At 50.5% G+C, this 21654-nt stretch overlaps 1 protein-coding gene across 1 annotated transcript; it reads right to left on the reverse strand.

The window, feature by feature from the left end:
- KRT14 (keratin 14) lies at positions 353-4725 on the reverse strand. Its single transcript, XM_005693818.3, has 8 exons — positions 4010-4725; positions 2695-2777; positions 2024-2180; positions 1712-1873; positions 1503-1628; positions 1184-1404; positions 1047-1093; positions 353-621 (listed from the first exon to the last, which is right to left on the reverse strand). Exons 1-8 carry the CDS (start codon positions 4667-4669, stop codon positions 527-529), a joined length of 1551 nt encoding a protein of 516 aa, XP_005693875.3. The 5' UTR covers positions 4670-4725; the 3' UTR covers positions 353-526.

Here is a 21654-nt window from a genome sequence, read left to right on the forward strand (position 1 = left end):
GAGATCTATAGTTTTCAACATACACTCAAATCCCTAAAGACCAAACTGTTAAGAATCCTTAACCTAGCATATTGCCTGGCACACAAAAGGCACTCAATAATATCTGTTGAATGAATGAATAAGTAAATGGAGGGGTGAGTAAATGAATGAATGTCCCAGGAGATATATGAGCTGGTACGCACATTATCTTCTGCAGTGGTGAAAGCAATCCTGGGACCTGAGCCCAATCTGCCCCCAGTTTCTTTCTCCCAGTCCCAGAGGGCACAGCCAAGTGCTCTGAGAGCTCCCAAGAGATGCCTCCCCCGCATTCTCCCCACCTCCACTCCTGACAATGACCAGGCAGAGACAGGAGTTGTGCAACTCAGATAATGAAGCTTTATTGCTTGCTGGAAGGGGCAAGGGTGAAACAGGGCTCACAAGTCAAGTGCTTGGGGGAGGCGGGGACAGGAGAAGGGATCCCCCAGGGAAATGTGTGTCCACTTGGGGGTGGGGGGTGCTTTCTAGGCATGAGCAGTGCAGAGAAGCCTTAGTTCTTGGTGCGAACGATCTGCTCGTGTGTGGACACCACCTTGCCGTCGTGCACGTCCACGACTTTGGTGCGAACCTGGCGACTGGAGGATACTAGGGAAGAGAGAAGAGAGGGCGTTACTAGTGGTGGGTGGCAGTAGAGAAATCAGGAGCAGAGGCAAAGGAGCCCAGGGCACTGACATGAACCATCTCCCTACTGCCCTGTCCCCTGATTACCACCTCACCCACTGCTCTTGCCCCAGCGCTGATATTATCAACACATTTCTTTCAGACTAGAGCTCCCTAAGGTCAGGGAGTCTGTGTCCTCAGACTTGAGCATCCTAATAACTGAGATCAAAATGGTTCTGTCCAGATCCACCCAAATGGACCAGACTTGGTGGGAAGACCATGTGGGGCTCTGTCCATGGTGCTAACTATGGGACCCTAGCTCAACTCCTCCAGAAGCCCCTAACATCCTAGAGCTGCTGGGAGACAGGCGGTGGTCCCGAGTTCAGGCTGGATGAGGAGGAAGGCCTTACCATCTCTGGATGACTGAGAGCCAGAGGAGAACTGGGAAGAGGAGAGGCTGTGAAGACAGAAAGGGGCAAAGGTCATTAGACACCGCGGTGGAGCAGTGAGTGAACACTGGGGGCAGGACAGGGGGTCAGGCACTCACTGGGCGTCCTCGCCCTCCAGCAGGCGGCGGTAGGTGGCGATCTCCTGCTCCAGCCGCGTCTTCACGTCCAGCAGGATCTTGTACTCCTGGTTCTGCTGCTCCATCTCGCAGCGCAGCTGGGCCAGCTGCTCCTCCACGCTGCTGATCAGCTCCTGGATCTGGGCCAGCTGCATGCAGTAGCGACCTTTGGTCTCTTCCAGGCTGTTCTCCAGAGATGCTTTCTGTGAGGGAAGGAAAGAAGATCAGGAATCAGGGAGGGTGGTCATTCCCTCTCAGCGAGACCCTGCGCGCATACCCCCAGGCCCGGCCACGCCCCTACCATGCTGAGCTGGGACTGCAGCTCGATCTCCAGGTTTTGCATGGTGCGCCGGAGCTCCGAGATCTCGCTCTTGCCGCTCTGCACCAGCTCGCTGTTGGTAGCCACCTCGCGGTTCAGTTCCTCTGTCTGCGGAAAGGAAAGCACTGTTTGCACGGGAAGTTCCAGGGAAAAGGGGCTCCTGGGTCCCTTCCACTCCAAACGCCACCCACCTTGCTGAAGAACCAGTCCTCGGCATCCTTGCGGTTCTTCTCGGCCATCTTCTCGTACTGGTCGCGCATCTCGTTCAGGATTCGGCTCAGGTCCACGCCGGGGGCGGCGTCCATCTCCACGTTGACGTCTCCGCCCACCTGGCCTCTCAGGGAGTTCATTTCCTACACAACCAATGAACAATCCATTATGGTGGCCGATTAAAATTTCCCAGTCGGAGGTGTACCTGGACTGAACGTTGTCTTCAGCCATCTGAATTGCATCTCTTCCCTCCCAGCTAACCCTCTAAGCGGGCTTTTCCATTTAGCTCTCACCTCCTCGTGGTTCTTCCGGAGGTAGGCCAGCTCCTCCTTGAGGCTCTCGATCTGCATCTCCAGGTCGGCTCTGGCCAGGGTCAGCTCGTCCAGCACCCTGCGCAGGCCGTTGATGTCGGCCTCCACACTCAAGCGCAGGTTCAGCTCCGTCTCATACCTGGAATGACCCAAGAGAAATGAGACACCCACCCAAGTCACACTGGTGGTTCTGTTCTCTTCCCCCTTCTGTCCATAGTTGGCCTTCTTGGGTGGTTTATGGAGCCAGTCTTGACTGGCATGGATAGACAGAATGCTCATTATTCCTCAGATAGGAACATCTGGGGAGGGGGACAATGTCAGGAGTCCTTGTGCCATAGAATTCATGGAGGGGAGACGCCGACCAATATGACTACCTCTGGCACTTCAGGGGCAAGTTGGGAAGTGGGGAGTGCCTCTCCTCGAAGCAGTGGCTCCCTAATCTGACTGTGACTCAAAATCACCCAAGTAGCCTATTAAAAATAACTGAATCAGAATCCCAAGGGTGGGGCCCAGGAGTCTTGTATTTTTACAAGCGCCCCAAGGGGGTTGCACACAGCCATCCTGACGCTGGCACACTCTGTTCAGGGAACACTGCTCCCAAAACGCCCCACCCAGGGAAGACTGGGTGCTCTGAACCACCACTGCAAACTCACTTGGTGCGGAAGTCATCAGCAGCCAGACGGGCATTGTCAATCTGCAGCACAACGTTAGCATTGTCCACAGTGGCTGTGAGGATCTGCAGATGGAAAGGGTATAGGTCACTGGTGGAGAGGACAGTGCTAGCCAGACCTGACTTCAGCCGGCATCAGGCCTTCACCTTCATGCTCCGCTTGAATCCCCGTTACTCCCCACAAGCCTTTGCCATGGCAGCCTAAAGGATAATCTCCGTTGGACCAGCCTTGACCCAGGACTTTGCTGGCTCATGGGCATCAGAATGGGTAGAAAGAGCCTTGGCTTTAAAATAACTAGCCCTTGAGTTTGGGTCCTGCTTCTACCACTGACTTGTTGCAAAACCTGAAGTGGGTCTCAGAGCCTCAAGTTCCCTGCCACTGAGAATGACCAGGCTCTCCAGACCCCCTTCCTGACCTGCATTCCCCTCTCTGCACACGCCAGGCGTGCCAGGACTCTGCAGGCACATGCACTCCTTCTCAAGCCCTCGGAGCACAGGATCTTAAGTGGGGCTTTCCCGCAAACTGAGGTCCAGCTGGCACAGAGGATTCAAACCAGAAGAAGCAAATGGGGGTGAGGGGAGGGTTGGTGGGGATAGACTGAACTCTGGATTGGCTAGAGTTCCCTCCCTCATCATCTGATTTCCCTAATCCCCTCAAAGCATCAGAGCCAGACACCAAGATCAGCAAACTCCTGGTGTGATATGGGAGCAAGGAACAAGAGTCAGATGACACAAGTCCCCCCAGCTCCCCTCCTGTGCGGGGCACGTGAGGTGGGCCACCACTGATTGTCTCTGTGGGTTTTCCATGCCTTGTTGGCTGTGGGGAGGGGTTGCCTGTGCCAAGACTCATGCAGGCAGCCACCACAGCCCAGACTAATGAGCTAATGAGCAGTTTGGATGTCTAGCCTGGTCCCGTTACAGCCTTGCTCCTCCCCTGGGCTGGAGAACAGGTTGCTGCCTCCCAAGCTGGCAGGTGGGGCACAAGGGCTGTAGCTTTGGCTCTGCCATCAATTTGCTACGTGACCTTGGGCAGACAGCCCAAAGCTTCAACTTCTTCTGTAACTTGTAAGTGTAGGAACCCCCGGTGTCTCATGGGTCTCAAGTCCAGAGAGGTATGAGCCAGGTGGGGAAAAGGAGACCATCTTCTCATAGACCAGCTCTGTTGGGGGCATCTAGAGCCAGAAGAAGGGGCTGGAGGCTAGCCTGTCTAAGAATTCAAAGCAATCAATGCTCTGAGGCCTCCACCGCTCCTGAGTGAGGTGGCTAGAACGGCACCTCCTGCCGCCTGGCCCACGCACCTTGTTCCTCAGGTCCTCGATGGTCTTGAAGTAGGGGCTGTAGTCCTTGGTCTCAGCAGGCCGCTGCCTCTGGTACCAGTCGCGGATCTTCACCTCCAGGTCGGCGTTGGCCTCTTCCAGGGCACGCACTTTGTCCAGGTAGGAGGCCAGGCGGTCATTCAGGTTCTGCATGGTCACCTTCTCACTGCCTACCAGGAGCCCATCACCAACACCATAGCCACCACCAAAGCCACCACCAAAACCACTACCCACGCCACCACCGAAGCCGGCACCAAGGCCACTGCCATATCCTCCACCGAAGCCGCTGCCCAGGGCCCCGCCAAAGCTGCTGCTGCTGCTGAAACCACCGCCATAGCCGCCCCCCAGCCCACAGGCACCCCCGGAGGAGTAGCGGGTGGAGGAGACAGACAGGCCTCCATAGGCACTGGGGGCCCGGCAGGAGCCTCCAGCCAGGACGGAAGATATGCGGCTAGAGCCACCACCGATGCCCCCGGAGCTCTTGATGGAGCTGGAGGAGGTGTACTGGCGGCTGCAGGTGGTCATGGTGCCAAGGAGAGAGGTGAATGAGCAAGTGAGCGAGTCGGCAGGGAAGAGAAAGGTGCTGAGGTGAGTTAGAAGGATGCCTGGTTTTATACTCCTGGGTAGGGGCGGGCCTGGCATTTTCCATTCCCCTTGGCTTTCATCACCCAGAGGCCAGTGCCAACTCCCAGGCAGATCCCTCCCCTCATCCACCTCATCATGTCTGTCATATTTTACTGGAAACTCATTGTTCAGGGTGTTTGGGGTTTCTTGTCCCGCCAGATGTGATTCACAGGAGGAGGTGTGGGCCTGCAGGCTACACTTTCCCTTCAGACCCTGGGAGCACGCGTGCTGGGCTCAGCAAGATGGTGGGAGTAGGGCCTGTGTGCACCATAAACCTGGTGACTTGTTAGTTTCTCATTAATTTAGTGGGCCTCTGCCATCCACTTGGGGGGAAGCCCACCACTCCAGGTGGCACCTGGCTGGAGGAGCAATAGCATGGCAAGGTCACATGGGGCACAGAGATGCCGCTCAGCATTACCATCTATAAAATGAGATGAGGCTTTGGGACCCTCCAAGGTCTGACCTTCTGGGCTGTGCCAAGGGGCCTGTCACACTCCTGAAACATGCCCTGCCAGTAGTCAAGTGGCTCAGGCTTCCACCCCAATGCCCCAAGTACAGAGAAATCCAGGCAGCTCTCCTCAGCCCTTAGCACCGACCCTAAGGTCCTCCACACACCTGGGGACATGCCCATGGCACTGGCTGCTTACTCTGGCCAAGGGCAGGTGGGAGTCCAGAAGACATCGGGAAAGAGCATGCAGTCAGGTGGAGTCCTGACTCTGCTGTTTACTCCTGTGTGACCTAGGCCCTCATGCTTCCTCGAGTCTCGGTTTGCTCATCTGTAAAGTGGGCGTAAATACCACCTGCTCAGTCTGGCCATGGACTCTCAGTGGCCACTCTGCCTACTGCAGTCAGCTCGAGAAGACAGCATGACAATGGATGTGAGGGGGTTTCGTAAGTCGAGTGGGGCAGAGTCTGGGTAGCATTGTTGTAGCCCAATCTGGGCCCCAGAGGGGGTGGAGCAACACCCCTGGCACAGCAGTGAGGGGCACCAGGGCACTCAGACCACCAGGGCAGCCCCATGGGAGGGTTTGGCTCAGGCACCGTTGTCTGAGCCCCTTGTAGGGTTTTAGTGGGTGGAGAAGGGCAGGCATCAGAAAGTGGAGTCAAGCATCCCCAACCCCTGAGGCCCCGAGGGTCAGGGGACATTTCCAGGGGTCCTTCAAGCTCTGCCTCATATGTCTGTATATCAGGACCTCAGCCATCTCAGGTATCCCAGACAATCTCCAAAGGCACCCCTGAGGCCTCACCCCGCCCTCCCACCGCCCCTCAGCCCCACAGACCCCGGCAGGCATGTTGAGAGGAATGCAGTCGTGTCTGGGGCTGCCTGACACGTCCCATCTCCCCAGACAGGCCCCAACAGCCCCTGCTGGAGGCTCCAGGACTCCTCCTGGATCAACTGCTCCTGGAATGGAAGCAGAGCCTCCCTCTGCCCCCTCCCCAACTGCCGCCAAAGCAGAAGTCGGGGAGCCGCCCTCCCCACCCCTACCCGCCGCCACTGGGGCTTAGAAGACAATGCTGAGACAAACACTTGAGGCTGTGGGCTCCCCAGATCTGCCATGCTGAGGACGCTCGAGGATGTGAGTAAGCGAGGGCCCCGCCCCACCCCAACCTCCCCTGACAGACACTCCTAATCTCCTTCCAGAGAATGGTCCCCCACCCCGGCCCAGCCCTACAATTTCCTCAGTGAGAGGCAGCAGGGATTTGGGCTGAAGGAGGAGATGCCTTTGTTAGAAGACTTTGCTGTTGGCTGTGCGGTGGAGGGGTTGGGGTGCTCTGCAGGGAAACATGCAGCATTCAGAGGGATTCAGCGAGCACCAGTGAGTGCAGAGCCCAGCACCCGCTCCCTCTGTGGTGCCCACCACCCCGTCTCTTTCCACCGCCAGGAACCACGGACAGAATCCCTGGAGCATGGGACACAGGAAGAGCTCTTCTTCCCTCTCACTTGATTCAGTGAAAACCACAAGAGGCTCCCTCCTTGCCCCTCGCCAAAGGGGAGTCCAGCAGACAAAGAGGGTGGGGAACCCATGATGCATACATTCACGCACGCAATCCAGGAAGAGATCTTTGCCAGCCCACTCCCAACCTCCAGGGACCCTGGAATCCCAGCATCAGAAACAGTTCTGACTGTCTCCCCAACCCAGGACTAGACCCTGGCTCAGATTCTAAGGCCAGCCCTCTTCCCCCTGTAGACAGGGATCTAGGTGCAAATAGCCTGGCCTGGTGTTCCTGACATTTTGAAGAGGGGCAGCTTTCTGGAGCAGCAGGGGTTAATGTGATGGGTTAGGGGGCGGCATCATCTGTTGAAACTGGAGTACCCCCCACCTCTGGACTCCCGGGCTGGTTTTGTGTGGCATGTGGCCATTACCTGACCCTCCTCCAGCCTCCCCCTGGGGAAGAGGAGGTTGCGGTAAAGGAGGGCGGTGCCTCTTGTGGTTGGTGAGTCTCCCAGCACCAGCCGGTTGAGGGGAGACCGATGCCAATCCAAACTGGTGAAGGGGCAGGGCCAGGCAGCCCCCCACAGAACCAGCATTGTGTGCTGAGGACCCGGCTGCTCCTAAGGAAGGAGGAGATCTCGGGACAGCCCAGTCTGAGGAAGGAGACACAACCCTTGTCCTCAGAGCCCCAGTCTCATTGAAGAGACAGTCTCTGCTCTTTGGAAACCCCCAGCCTGAGAGGGAAGAGAGGACACACCCCCGAATCACTGAAGCTACGAATAAATATCAGAACAGTGCAGTTCATGTGCATTCGTTTCCTGGGGCTGCAATAACACATTATCACAAACCTCGTGGTTAAAAACAACCAACAGTCTTCTGTCACAGTTCTGGAGTACGGAAGTCTAAAATTAAGGTGCCACACTCCGTGTGGAAGTGCTGAGGGGGATCCTGCCTTGCCTCTTCCAGTTTCTGTCCGCTTCTTGCACTCCTTGCTTTATGGCAACGCAACTCCAATCTCTGCCCTGTCTTCATGTAGCCATCATCTCTCTGTGTCTGTGTGCCCTTTTCTATCTTAGGACACTCATTGGATTTAGTACCCACCCTAGGCTTCCTGGTGGCTCAGAAGGTTAAGAGGCTGCCTACAATGCAGGAGACCCGAGTTTGATCCCTGGGTCTGGAAGATCCTCTGGAGAAGGAAATAGTAACCTGCTCCAATATTCTTGCCTGGAGAATTCCATGGGCAGAGGAGCCTGGTAGGCTGTAGTCCCTGGGGTCCCAAAACAGTTGGACATGACTGAGCAACTAACACTCTCACTAATCCAGTATGATCGTCTCTCAGTTCTTACATGTGCAAAGAGCTTATTTGCAAATCAGCTCACATTCTGAGGCTCCAGGTGCACACAAAGTTCAGGGGGACACCATTCCACCCACTACCTATGTAACAGACCCAGAACTATCCATGTTGCAGAGGCAGTGGCGAAAACTTCTGGACAGATGGTTATGATAAGATGTGGGCAGGGCCAATCAGGAAGGCTTCTGGGAGCAGCTTTAACACACGTAAAGGTGCCGGGCAGTGAGCATCAGGGAAGTACCGAATTCTCAGATCTCTCATCCACACTTCCCATCACCCAGTTTCTCTGACTCCTTCACAAATAGACAACTCCTCTGGGACAGAGATGTTTTATGACTTTTTATTTTGAGATTATCTTGAATTGTTCATTAAAAGTTGCAAAAATTTTACAGAATCTATGTGTCCCCTTCACCCAGCTTCCCCTAATATGAACAGATGACATAAACATTATACAGTGATCAAAACCAGTACATTAACATCGACCCAATAATGTTAATTAACCATGGACTTTTCTTGCATTTCACCAGTTTCTCCAGCAATGACCCTTTTTCGTTGCAGGATCCAGTCCAGGATTCCGCTCACTAGTTGTCATGGGTCCTGCGGTTTGTGACAGCCCCTTCTGTCGTTCTTTGTCTTTTAAGACCGTAACGCTTTTAAAGAGTACAGGTCAGTTATTTTTATAAAACACCCCTCAGTTTGGGTTCTTCTGATAATTTCTCAACATCAGATTGAGGCTATGCATTTTGACAAGACCACAGATGTGACATTATGACCTTCTCGGTACATGATCTCCGGCATCCAAGACATGTGTTGATGTGTCTTAGGGCTGATGACATTAACCTTGCTCACTGGCTGAAGTGGGTTTGTTAGGCTTCTCCACTGTAGTGTTTTCCTCACTGAAACTAATAAATACTTGGAGGCAGATACTTTGAGACTATGCAATTTATCCTGTTTCTTTTTAAACTTTCACCCACTGGTTTTTGATTCCATCAACAAAGGGAAAGAGCTTTTGACACCCACTGGCTCAAGAGCCTCATTTATCCACACTTGAGGGACTGTGGCTTTTAGGAGACACTTGGAGGGTTGTCCAGGCCCAAGAAAAAACTCTTTCCTCCTCTCTTGTCTAGCCCCATAGCTAACCTGGGCCCTTCAAACCCTCTGTGCCCTAAGGCATTCCCATACCTCTTCCTTGGAAGAGATACCAAGTCTTTCCCTAATCACTGATGTCGGGAGCCGTGTTAGGCATTACTGACAGTCTTTTCCTAGCCACACCCCCCTCCACCAGCCATGGGGGAAAGAACGGGACAGGTAGAGTCCTCCTCATGTCCCAGGTAGGAAATCTGAGGTCCAGAGAAGCTCACAGTCAAGTGACCAGTTGGAGCCCTCCTTGTGATTCTCAGATCACCTCCCACCCGGAGGGTCTGCGCAGAGCTGGGCTTCTCCTCTCCTCCTGGCAGAGTCCAGGTCCCCTTCCTTTCCTTCCCCATCTCTCCACACCATCCCCTGCCCAGGCTCCTTCACTTTGCCTACTCCCTCTCCTCACCAATTCCCAGCTGCCTGTGTACAGCAAGGGTCATATCTACTAGAGCTGAGGGCTGCCACTTCTAGGAATGACAAGCTGGAACCTGAACTGATCTAGACCTCAGCATCTGTCACCAGAAAGGCAGGGCTGGCACAGGGGCCAGAAGCAGGCAGGCTGGCAGGCAGGATTACAGGCGCAGGAGGCAATCAGGAGCCTGGAGCACCTGGCTCCCCTTTCCCCTTGAAAGCTCTGCCACCCGCTGGTTTCCCAGGCTAGCCTGCCCATCTAGGCCAAGCGTCCTGGGAGAAGCTGGGCTGACACTACCAATGGGCTGATTCAAGTGTCTCTGTGTCTGCAGGCCTGCCTGAGCCTGCCAGCTGCAAGAGTTAATAAATCTGAGACTGACCATCCCACGTTATAGATGCAGAAGTTTCAGAGGTTGAGGAAATTCTCAAGGGTTCACAGCAAGGAAGCTGCTCAGCCAAGATTCAATCTCAGCTTGCCTGGACTGTAAGTTTCACTTTTCAAAGACAAGTCCCCTCCTGCCAGAGAGTCTGAAATGGAAAGGGCCTCAGGTGTCATCTACTTGCTTAACTTTACAGATGGCGAAACTGAAGTCCAGAGAGGGGAAAGGTCGGGTCCAAAGTCACACAGCAGAACCTGCTTTGAAAGTGCCAAGTGTTTAACAACTGTTACCCAGGAATCTGAGCTAGGCAGGGTGAGAATGTGTGGGGTGAAAAGAGCTGTGTCTACACCCCAGAATCACATTCGGGTTGTTAAGAACATGAATGTTTAGGTGGTCAAAGGACAACAGAAGGATTCACTAACCTTCTATTAGCTCATTGTTCAAAAAAACAAGGCTTACATTCTCTAGTCAATTACCCATGATGCCCAGTGCAAACAGAGCTCCACCCCAACAGCCCAGTTGCCTCCCAGACCCTTACATTCACACCCATCTCCCAGGCTCTGCCTGAGTTTCTGCTTCTGTCTTCTTTCTGCCCAAAGCCCTCATGCCTTCTTAAGGCCAAGCCTCAATCCGACAGGCAAACTTAAGATATGATTTCTATAAACTGTGGACCATAAAACAAATGTTCAGTGAAAGGGAGGTAAAAGAGAGAGGAGAACAAGGAAGGAAGGAAGAGAGGAAAGGGAAGATGGTAAGGAAATTGGATGGATGGATGGATGGATGGATGGATGGATGTGGCAGGTGAGTGGGTAGATGGATATACAGAAAATAATGGATGGATAAATAGAGCAAGGTGGATGAAATGGTGAGTGGGAAGGTCACAGGGATGAAGGATTGATGGAACACGAAGAAAGGGAAGTCATCCCACCCATCCCAGGATGGGTAAGCATCCTAGAGGAATTCTTAACTTAGCTGTACCTTGACAATGAATAGATGCTAAAGAAGCCTGTTTGCTCAGGGAAGCACCTGAACAAAGAGATAGAGGCATGGGACATGGTTCTGATGGAGAATGCAAGCTCCTAAGCACTGCTGGGGCCCACCACTGAAGGCTGGATCTGCCTGAGGGAACTAAGAACAGAGGCTGAGAGACAAAGGCTGTGCTGAGGTGCTCTGACCACTCTGGGGGCGCTGAAGTGTCCTAAGCAAGGCAGTGACGCTGGCAGGTGTGTTTTCAAGGGCCCCTCTGGCATCCGTGCAAGACCCGCTTTGGGAGAGGGGGCAGCAAAGGAAAAAGGGGGAAGGAAGATGCCCCTCACCCTTACCCAGATAAAAGATGGGCTGGCGGACCCCTCCTCTCCCAGGAAGTCTCACTCATCACCTCGGATCAGCTGGCTTTCCCCTTTCTCAGCGCCCCCAGTGTGTCTATAATCTGTGCACCCCTCCCCTGTAGCTTCCTACAGTGCCTTAGGGGGCCACACGTTGTCTCTCTCCCATAGCAGTGTTCAGTGTGTTAATTTACTATTAATTACTCTAGTCTGCCAGGGGAGACACAGCCATTGCCCTCGGGGACACCCAATCTGATGGAGGATCTAGCTCTGATGGAGCTCAGAGCTTACTCTGCTTCCTAGGCTGAGGGGAGCCCAAAGCTGAGGAGCCACCAGAGGGGGTGGGTAGCACATGGAAACCTTCTTGGAAAGGTTTGACTCAGGTTTGAAAGAAGGAAGATCCCTGAATGGGTGGAGTGGGAGACGGCATTCCCAGGCAGGGGCGTGGCTGTAGGAACTCCAGTGCCAGCAAAGTCAGCACCTGGGAATCACAATAGCTGTGTCAAGAGCCTTGAGCAACAAGTTGGGAGAGAGTAAGGAAAAGGGCAAGAAAGGAAGGGGTCCTGAGCAGTTCCGGCCTGGAGGGTGGAAGGAAGAAGCAGTTTCCATCAGTAAGAACTGAGGGACCAGATTCAATGCCATGCGGCCCACACCTAGGCTGAGACACCAAGGGGCCAGGGAGGGAGCAGGTCCTCCCAGGCTAGTCAGACCTGGGGTTCCAGCCTAGGATCCCCCACTGACCAGCCATGTGACCTTGGTCAAGTCACTGCAGCCCTCTGCGCCTGCTTCCTAGCAAATGGGTTTAATAACCTCCCTTGCAGACTTATTGAGCGGAGCTGACAATTCAGGGCGAGTAGCTAGCATGGCATTTGGCACAGTGAACATGTTTAGCTTAAAAACTTCTCTTAAATTAAGCCCTAGAGGTTGACCAGGGGCTTCCCAGGGGGCTCAATGGCACAGAATCCGCCTGCCAATGCAGGAGACGCAAGAGACTCGGGTTTGATCCCCGGATCAGGAAGATTCCCCTGGAGTAGGAAATGGCAACCAGCTGCAGTATTCTTGCCCGAAAAGTCTCGTGGACAGAGGAGCCTGGCGGGCTACAGTCCATGGGGTCGCAAAGAGTCGGACACGACTGAGCGAATGAACACAGCCCGCAGAGGTTAATCAGCGGTGGGCAGGAGGTGAGCACAGATGGAAAACGGGTATCAAAATTCAGGCAAAGGCAGAGCAAAGAACAAAGAGGAGTCCAAGATAGAGCTAGGGCATCGGAGTGACAGAAAGAGAGAGGCCTCAGGAGAGATGCTGAGGCCAGCGGGCAGGGATGATGAGCTGGTGAGTCTGTGAGGGCCTGGCCAGGGCGGAGTCTGTAGAAACCGGCAGACCCAGACACCCCGCTGAGGAAGAGTCAGCAGGATGGCTTGGGTGTGGGGGGAGAAGGCAAGGCCCACATTCTGACACCAGAGGCCCAACAGCATCTCCCGCCTCCCCGTGGCGTCCCCTACCCCAGTCCAGGAGTGAGGGGAGCAGGGAAGCAACAGCTCAGGGGTTCCAGTGAGGCCCCAAGACCAAGGAAGTCCCACCAGTCACTTGGCATCACCAGGATCTGAATCTCCTCCCAATCCCAGCTGTCGCTGCAATGAGGGCAATATCAGGCTGCACGGCCACACACACGCACACACTCACACACACCTATTTCTATGTCACTCACTTCCAAAAGAGGGAATGGGCAACTTATGAGAAAAGACACATGTATAACACAGCAAAGGAAACCATTTGTGGCAGTTGTTGCTTAGTTACTAAATCATATTCAACTCTTTGCGACCCCAAGGACTGCAGCACACCAGGCGTCTCTGTCCTTCACCGTTTCCAGGAGTTTGCTCAAATTCGTGTCCATTGAGGCAGAAACCATAAGCAAAATATAAAGGAAATCATAAACCAAACGGACAGATAGCCCACGGGCTGGGAGAAAACATTTGCCAATAATGCAACTGACAAGGGGTTCATTTTCAAAATATACAGACAGGTCATACAGCTCAATATTTAAAAAAAAAAAAAAGAAAAGAATAATCAAAACATGGGCAGAAGATCTAAATAGAAACTTCTCCAAAAAGGACATACAGATGGCCAATAAGCATATGGAAGGTGCTCAATGTCACTCATTTTTAGAGAAATGTAAATCAAAACTACATTGAGGTGTCAACTCACACCAATCAGAATGGCCATCATCAAAAAGTCTACAAATGAAAAAGGAATGCATTTGAGTCAGCTCTAATGAGGTGGATGAACCTAGAACCTATTATACAGAGCGAAGTGAGTCAGAAAGAGAAACATAAATACCATATTCTAATGCATATATACGGAATCTAGAAAATGGTATTTAAGAATTTATTTACAGGGCAACAATGGAGAAACAGACATAGAGAACAGACATAGGGACATGGGGAGAGGGGAAGAGAGGGTGAGATGCATGGAAAGAGTACCATGGAAACTTACATTACCAGATGTGAAATAGATAGCCAAGGGGAATTTGCTGTATGGCTAAGGAAACTCAAACAGGGGCTCTGGATCAACCTAGAGGGGTGGGATGGGGAGGGAGATGGGAGGGAGGTTCAAAGGGGAGGGAATATATGTATACCCATGGTTGATTTATGTTGATATTTGATAGAAAACAGCAAAATTCTGTAAAGCAATTATCCTTCAATAAAAAATAAATAATTCTTTTTAAAGTCTACAAATAGTAAATACTGGAAAGGCTGTGGAGAAAAGGGAACCCTCCTACACCATTAACAGGAATGTAAATTAATACAGCCACTATAGAAAATAGTATGGAAGTTCCTTTAAAAACTAAAAATAGTTTCAGTTCAGTTCAGTCACTCAGTCGTGTCTGACTCTTTGCGACCCCATGAATCGCATCACACCAGGCCTCCCTGTTCATCACCAACTCCCGGAGTTCACTCAGACTCACGTCCATCGAGTCCGTGATGCCATCCAGCCATCTCATCCTCTGTCATCCCCTTCTCCTCCTGCCCCCAATCCCTCCCAGCATCAGAGTCTTTTCCAATGAGTCAGCTCTTTGCATGAGGTGGCCAAAGCACTGGAGCTTCAGCTTTAGCATCATTCCTTCCAAAGAAATCCCAGGGTTGATCTCCTTCAGAATGGACTGGTTGGATCTCCTTGCAGTCCAAGGGGCTCTCAAGAGTCTTCTCCAATAATGCGTAATTATGCTGCACGTAATCCAGCAATCCTAGTCCTGGGCATGTATCCAGAAAGACAAAAACTGTAATTTGAAAAGATACATGCACCCCAATGTTCACAGCAGCATCATTTACAATAGACAAGACACGGAAGCAACCTGAGAGTCCATCAACAAAGGAATGGGTTAAAAAGATGCGGTGTCTATGTATGCAATAGACACGACTTAGTCATAAAAAAGAATGAAGTAATGCTATTTGCAGCAACATGGCGGGGACTTCACATATTAAGTGAAATAAATCAGGCAGGGAAAGACAAATATCGTATGTCTCTTACATGTGGAATCTAAAATATGATACAAATGAACTTATTTACAAAACAGAAACATATTCCCAGACATAGAAAACAAACCTACAGTTACCAAAGAAGGGTTTCCCCGGTGGCTCCAGCAGTAATGAATCCGCCTGCAATGCAGGAGACCTGGGTCTGATCCCTGGGTTGGGAAGACCCCCTGGAGAAGGGAATGACTACCCACTCCAGTATTCTTGTCTGCAGAATTCTATGAACAGAGGAGCCTGCAGGCTACAGTCCATGGGGTCACAAAGAGTCACTCTGAGACTCTGTTAGACTGAGCGACTAGCACTTTCTTTTCACTACGAAAGGGAAAGGGGAGGTGGAAGGATAAATTAGGAGTATGGGATTAACATAACATACACACTACTATATATAAAATAAATAAGCAATGAGGATTTACTATAGCATAGGGAACTATATTCAGTATCTTGGAATAACTTAGAACAGAAATGAATCTGAAATATACATATAGTACATATACATACATGTATAACGGCATCTACTCTGCTGTATATCTAAATATTATAAATCAACTATAGTTTAATTTAAAAAAGAAAAAGCCTATAACAGAAAACTTACCTCTTTACAAAAAATAGTCATGTATAATAAAGCTTAAAATGTTCATCAAAGAAAAGTAAACCAAGAATCAGATAATACAGTATATTGATGAAGTGTTTTGATCGCAAAAGACAGAAAATCAATTTGAATTAGTTTCAAAAGAGACAATTCATTGATTCCTCATTCTCTCTCTTTCTGACACACACACACACACACACTCATACACACACAAGGCTGAACCACTGTGAAGGCTGGAACTGCTGCTAAATTCATCCTTCAGCCTCTTGGCTAGAGAGGATCAACTCAAATTTGGGGGAAAAAAAAAAGGGGGGAAAGCCATCTGCATGGCCTGATGTGACCAGTAGCCAGAATCCTACATGACCAACCCAGTAGGCCTGTTTGCCCCGCTGCCTCAGCCCTCAAGGAGTAAAGATCCAGGATCAGAAGAGTTAAGGGACACAGGTTCGGTCCCAACTTTACGATCTGAGCAGCCACCCAGCTTGTGTCTACTGCAAAAGGGAAGTGGTGGTAACTGGAGGCAAGAGGCTGCTGTACCCAACGTCTAGTGCTAGGTTTCCCAGCAGACGAGACAAAAAGGGAAACACGATGAAGTATGGAAGTCTCGCTGAGCAGGAGGCACATCTGACTGTAAAGAGAATCACTTCTGAGGTCTAAGAGGAATCTCTTCACGGAATCTGGAAGGCACGAAGAGCACGAAGAGCTTTCCTCTGCTGAGCCCTGTGCTAGGCACCACCACCAACGTTCTCGCTTAATCCTAACCCCCTTGGGGAAGGCATTGCTGTGTCCGTGTTACAGATTGTGAGGAGGGAAGGCAAGGAAGTGCCCCTAGGCCTCAGTCCCCAGGCACTGAGCCCCTCCCAGCTGCCGATGAACTTTCGGGTGTCCCAAAGGTGCCAAGACGCTCCATAAAGGCAAACCTTGGCAGCATCACAGCCTACCTCCTCCTGCCACCAAGCCCCCGCCGCTTCTCCTAGGCATTCAGCGGCCAGATTTGTCAACACTGGAGATTTCTTTTTGATGGTTAAATCTTTCCATATTTTACCTCCCAAAAAGAAGTCTTTCTCTTTTTTTATTTTTATTTTTTTATTTTTTGGCCACACCACTCGGCACATGGGATCCTAGTTCCCTGACCAGGGATCAAACCATACTCCCTGCTTTTGAGGCACGGAGTCCACCACTGGACCATCAGGGAATTCCCAAAAGAAATCTTTCTTTATATTCATCCTGCAAAAGTCAAATGTATGTACCTATATGTGGTTTATGGCCCAGTGAGGTTGATGCCATTAAGCCCCACTTAGTAGAGAAGGAAATGGCAACCCACTCCAGTATTCTTGCCTGGAGAATCCCATGGACAGAGGAGCTTGGCAAGCTACACTCCATGAGGTCGCAAGAGTCGGACACAACTTAGCGACTAAACCACCACCACCATAGTGATTTAAAGACCTTTAAAATTCCGAGCTATTCCAGCAAAAAGGCTCAAGAAAATAAATAGGTATGCGTCTTAGTCCATTTCACTCGCTATGACAAAATTCCACAGAGTAGGTAGCTTATGAACAGCAGAAATTTATTTCTCACTTCTGAAGGCTGGAAGGTCCAAGATCAAGGTACCAGCCTAGTGGCATTCTGAGCCTCAGAGGCTTTAGCCTGAGGGCCTTCTCTGGGCACAAGAGCCCATTCTGCCAGCACACAGAGCAGGCCAATGTGCTAGGGAATTAACAAATTCCCCCGGCCCGAGCGCACCCTCAACCTGAGACTGCTGGAAAGTGAAAGTGGCTCAGTCGTGTCCAACTCTTTGTGACCCCATGGACTATATAGTCCAGGCCAGAATACTGGAATGAGTAGCCTTTCCTTCTCCAGGGAATCTTCCCAAATCAGGAATCGAACCCAGGTCTCCCTCATTGCGAGCAGATTCTTTACCAGATGAGCCACAAGGGAAGCCAATAGGATGGGGTATTAAATACCTGAGCTCCCTTGTCCTTTGGGAAGAAGGAGGCGTTCAGTGGGAGTTCCCTGGTGGGGTTAAGCTCCAGTTGTCTTCAGTGTTCACATGCTTGATAACACCCTTCTTATTAGCTTCCATGCCCTCCCTGTCTCACTTCCCACTTCCTAACAGTGTTTCATGAGACATCACCCCAAATTCTTCTTGCCTCTGAAATTTTTGTCTAAGGATCTGCTTCTAAAACCCAAACTGAGGCACCTGGGTTTTTGAGTTTTAACTATACAAGTTATATAATAAAGTTAATATCATTTTACTAATATGTAATTATATAACTTCACAATATATTGTAAAACATGTGTGTGCTCAGTCGTGCCCAACTCTTTGCAACCCCATGGACTCTAGTCCACCAAGCTCCCCTGTCCATGGGATTCTCTAGGCAAGAATACTAGAGTGGGTTGTCATTTCCTCCTCCAGGGGATCTTCCCGCCCCAAGGATTGAACCCATGTCTCCTGCATCTGCTGCATTGGCAGGCAATTCTTTACCACTTAAGTCACCTGGGAAACCTATGAATGCTGCTGCTAAGTCGCTTCAGTCATGTCCGACTCTGTGTGACCCCATAGACAGCAGCCCACCAGGCTCCCCCATCCCTGGGATTCTCCAGGCAAGAACACTGGAGTGGGTTGCCATTTCCTTCTCCAATGCATGAAAGTGAAGAGTGAAAGTGAAGTCTCTAAGTCGTGTCCGACTCTTAGTGACCCCATAGACTGCAGCCTACCAGGCTCCTGCATCCATGGGATTTTCCAGGCAAGAGTACTGGAGTGGGGTGCCATTGCCTTCTCCAAACCTTTATCTATGCATTAAATAATATAGCATGTATAATGTGTGTACGCACGCTCAGTTGTTCAGTCATGTCTGACTCTTTGGACCCCATGGACTATAGTCTGCCAGGCTCCTCTGTACCTGGGGTTCTCCAGGCAAGAATACTGGATCCAGTTGCCCTGCAGAGGAAGATACCCTCTCCAAGAAGATGTTCCTGACCAAGGGATTGAACCGCATCTCCTTGTCTCCTGCATTGCAGACAGATTCTTACCACTGAGATACCAGGGAAGACCATTATATAATGCACAGAGCATACATTAGCATCATATAGTAGCATCACTGACTCAACGGACATAAATTTGAGCAAACTCCAGGAGATAGTAGAGGACAGAGGAACCTGGCATACTACAATCCATGGGATAGCAAGGAGTCAGACATGACTGAGCAACTGAACAACAGCAAATGTATTATATAATATGTAATATGTTACAAATTAGATTGAATAAATATATAATTTCATAACATAAAATATAACAGGATTCCCTAGTGGCTCAGTGGTAAAGAATCTGCCCGCGATGCCACCTGCAATGTAGGAGACACAGGTTCAATCCCTGGTTCGGGAAGATCCCCTGGCAATGGAAATGGCAATCCACTCCAATATTCTTTCCTAGGAAATCCCACAGACAGAGGAGCCTGGCAGGCTACAGCCCATGGGGCCTCAAAGAGTCAGACACAACTGAAGCAACTTAGCACACATGCGCACATAATGTTATTATATAGCCATGTATTATATAGCCATGTATTAGATAGTATTATATTAATTACATATTACATTAACTTATATGCGGAGTACATCATGAGAAACACTGGACTGCAAGAAACACAAGCTGGAATCAAGATTGCCGGGAGAAATATCAACAACCTCAGATATGCAGATGACACCACCCTTATGGCAGAAAGTGAAGAGGAACTAAAAAGCCTCTTGATGAAAGTGAAAGAGGAAAGTGAAAAAGTTGGCTTAAAGCTCAATATTCAGAAAACGAAGATCATGGCATCCGGTCCCATCCCTTCATGGGAAATAGATGGGGAAACAGTGTCAGACTTTATTTTTTTGAGCTCCAAAATCACTGCAGGTGGTGACTGCAGCCATGAAATTAAAAGAAGCTTACTCCTTGGAAGAAAAGTTGTGACCAACCTAGATAGTATATTCAAAAGCAGAGACATTACTTTGCCGACTAAGGTCCGTCTAGTCAAGGCTATGGTTTTTCCTGTGGTCATGTATGGATGTGAGAGTCGGACTGTGAGGAAGGCTGAGCACCAAAGAATTGATGCTTTTGAACTGTGGTGTTGGAGAAGACTCTTGAGAGTCCCTTGAGCTGCAAGGAGATCCAACCAGTCCATTCTGAAGGAGATCAACCCTGGGATTTCTTTGGAAGGAATGATGTTAAAGCTGAAACTCCAGTACTTTGGCCACCTCATGCGAAGAGTTGACTCATTGGAAAAGACTTTGATGCGGGAAGGATTGGGGGCAGGAGGAGAAGGGGATGACAGAGGATGAGATGGCTGGATGGCATCACGGACTCGATGAACGTGAGTCTGAGTGAACTCCGGGAGACGGTGATGGACAGGGAGGCCTGGCGTGCCGCGGTTCATGGGGTCGCAAAGAGTCTGACATGACTGAGAGACTGAACTGAACTGAGCACACAATTTGGGGGCTTTCCTGGTGGCTCAGCTGGTAAAGAATCTGCCTGCAATGAAGGAGACTTGGGTTCCATCCCTGGGTTGGGAAGATCCCCTGAAGAAGGGAATATCCCCTGAAGAAGGGAACATCCCCTGGAGAAGAGATCGGCTACTCACTTCAGTATTCTGGCCTGCAAAACTCCAAAGAGTCGACACAACTGAATGGCTTTCACTTTCACCTTTCAACTCACAATTTACAAATAATAAGACAAACTCTTAAACTGTAGTTCCTCAGAGTCAAATGATTCCCACAGAATGCTTTCATCTATTTTGCCAAATTCTTGCAATCTATAGTTGCTCCTGATAAGCAAGTGTTGTTCTGACATGAATGTTTACATCAGGGGATATGATAAAAGTGAAATAACAAAGACCTAAACTCTAACTTCAATCATTCAGCACTGATGTGATGTGAATGACTCTGCTAAGTGAAATATTAATAGCAGATTTCAAAAACTGAAAAGATATTTTCTATTTTTTGCTATTCACAGGCAATAACTACAGACATGACACACTTTTCAGATTAATCTGCATTTTAACTTTTTTTTTTTCTTGCAATGTTAAAGCCTATACTTCCCTAAGTCTTTGCAATCACTAAAACACAACAAATCAAGACCCAGTTTGTAGCATGGGCCATTTGCAAGGAGTAAATGCCTCATCGCCTTACCTAGAGGAGGAGAGGAAGACGGAAGGCATCAGCCAAGGCCAGCCTGCCTAGAGGCACTTGACCACACTGGTGAGGCAAGTAACATGGGGGATGGGGAGAACGGGGGTCCACGCCCCCTGCACACACCAGAGGCACCTCTCGGAGAAGGACAAAGAGTGCCATTCCCCGCATAGGAGCTGTAAGTCAGCATCGCCTTTCAGGCCAGGACCACTCCTGATTGATCACCACAGCCCCGACCCTGCACCCACTCTCAGCCCAGCACACCAGAGCAGCCTCTAAGTGGACATGGGATGAATTCACTGGGCTCCTCCTGTGGGAACTCACCTCCTCTGCCAACCTGATCAAGTCAAACAAGACCAGGGGTCCACTTGTCTGGAAGGTCTACCCCAAGGTAAAATGAGGGGACCCCATCCTGACATCCCACCTACCAGTCACATGCCCCTCAGCAAGTTGCTCAGCCTCCTTGAGCCTCAGTTTCCTCGTCTGAAAGATGGAATGAATGCCACACAGGGAGATAAAGAGGAGCCCTGGCAGGGAGCAGGCAGGGAGGAGGCGTTTGCTCCAGGTCAGCGTTAGAAGTCAGTACACAGTGCCTGCCCCAGCCTTGCTGCAAAAATCAGAGATAGACTTGTGGACACAGTGGAACATGAGAGTGGGATGAATGGAGAAAGTAGCTTCAACATATATACCCTGTCATGTGTAAAATAGACAGCTAGTGGGAATCTGCTGTGTAACACAGGGAGCTCAGCCCAGTGCTCAGTGACAACCTAGAGGGGTGAGATTGGAGAGGGGAGGGAGGATCACGAGGGAGGACATGCATGTATAATTACGGCTGATCTGCGGCACAGTACAGCAGAAACCGGGCTTCCCAGGCGGTGCTAGTGGTAAAGATCCTGCCTGTCAATGCAGGAGACATAAGAAATGCTGGTTCAGTCCCTGGGTCAGAAAGATCCCCTGGAGGAGGGCATGACAACCCACTCCAGCATTCTTGCCTGCAGAATTCCATGGACGGAAGAGCCTGGTGAGCTACAGTCCATGGGATAGCAAAGAATCGGACAGGACTGAAGTGACTGAACGTGCAAGCCTGCACAACAGAAAACAACACAACCTTGTAAAGCAGTTTTCCTCCAATTAAAAAATAAATTTAAAAAAAGAATCGAAGAAGGTAACAGCAGGT

Source organism: Capra hircus, chromosome 19 (genome assembly GCF_001704415.2).
Source record: "Capra hircus breed San Clemente chromosome 19, ASM170441v1, whole genome shotgun sequence".
Lineage (NCBI taxonomy): Eukaryota > Metazoa > Chordata > Mammalia > Artiodactyla > Bovidae > Capra > Capra hircus.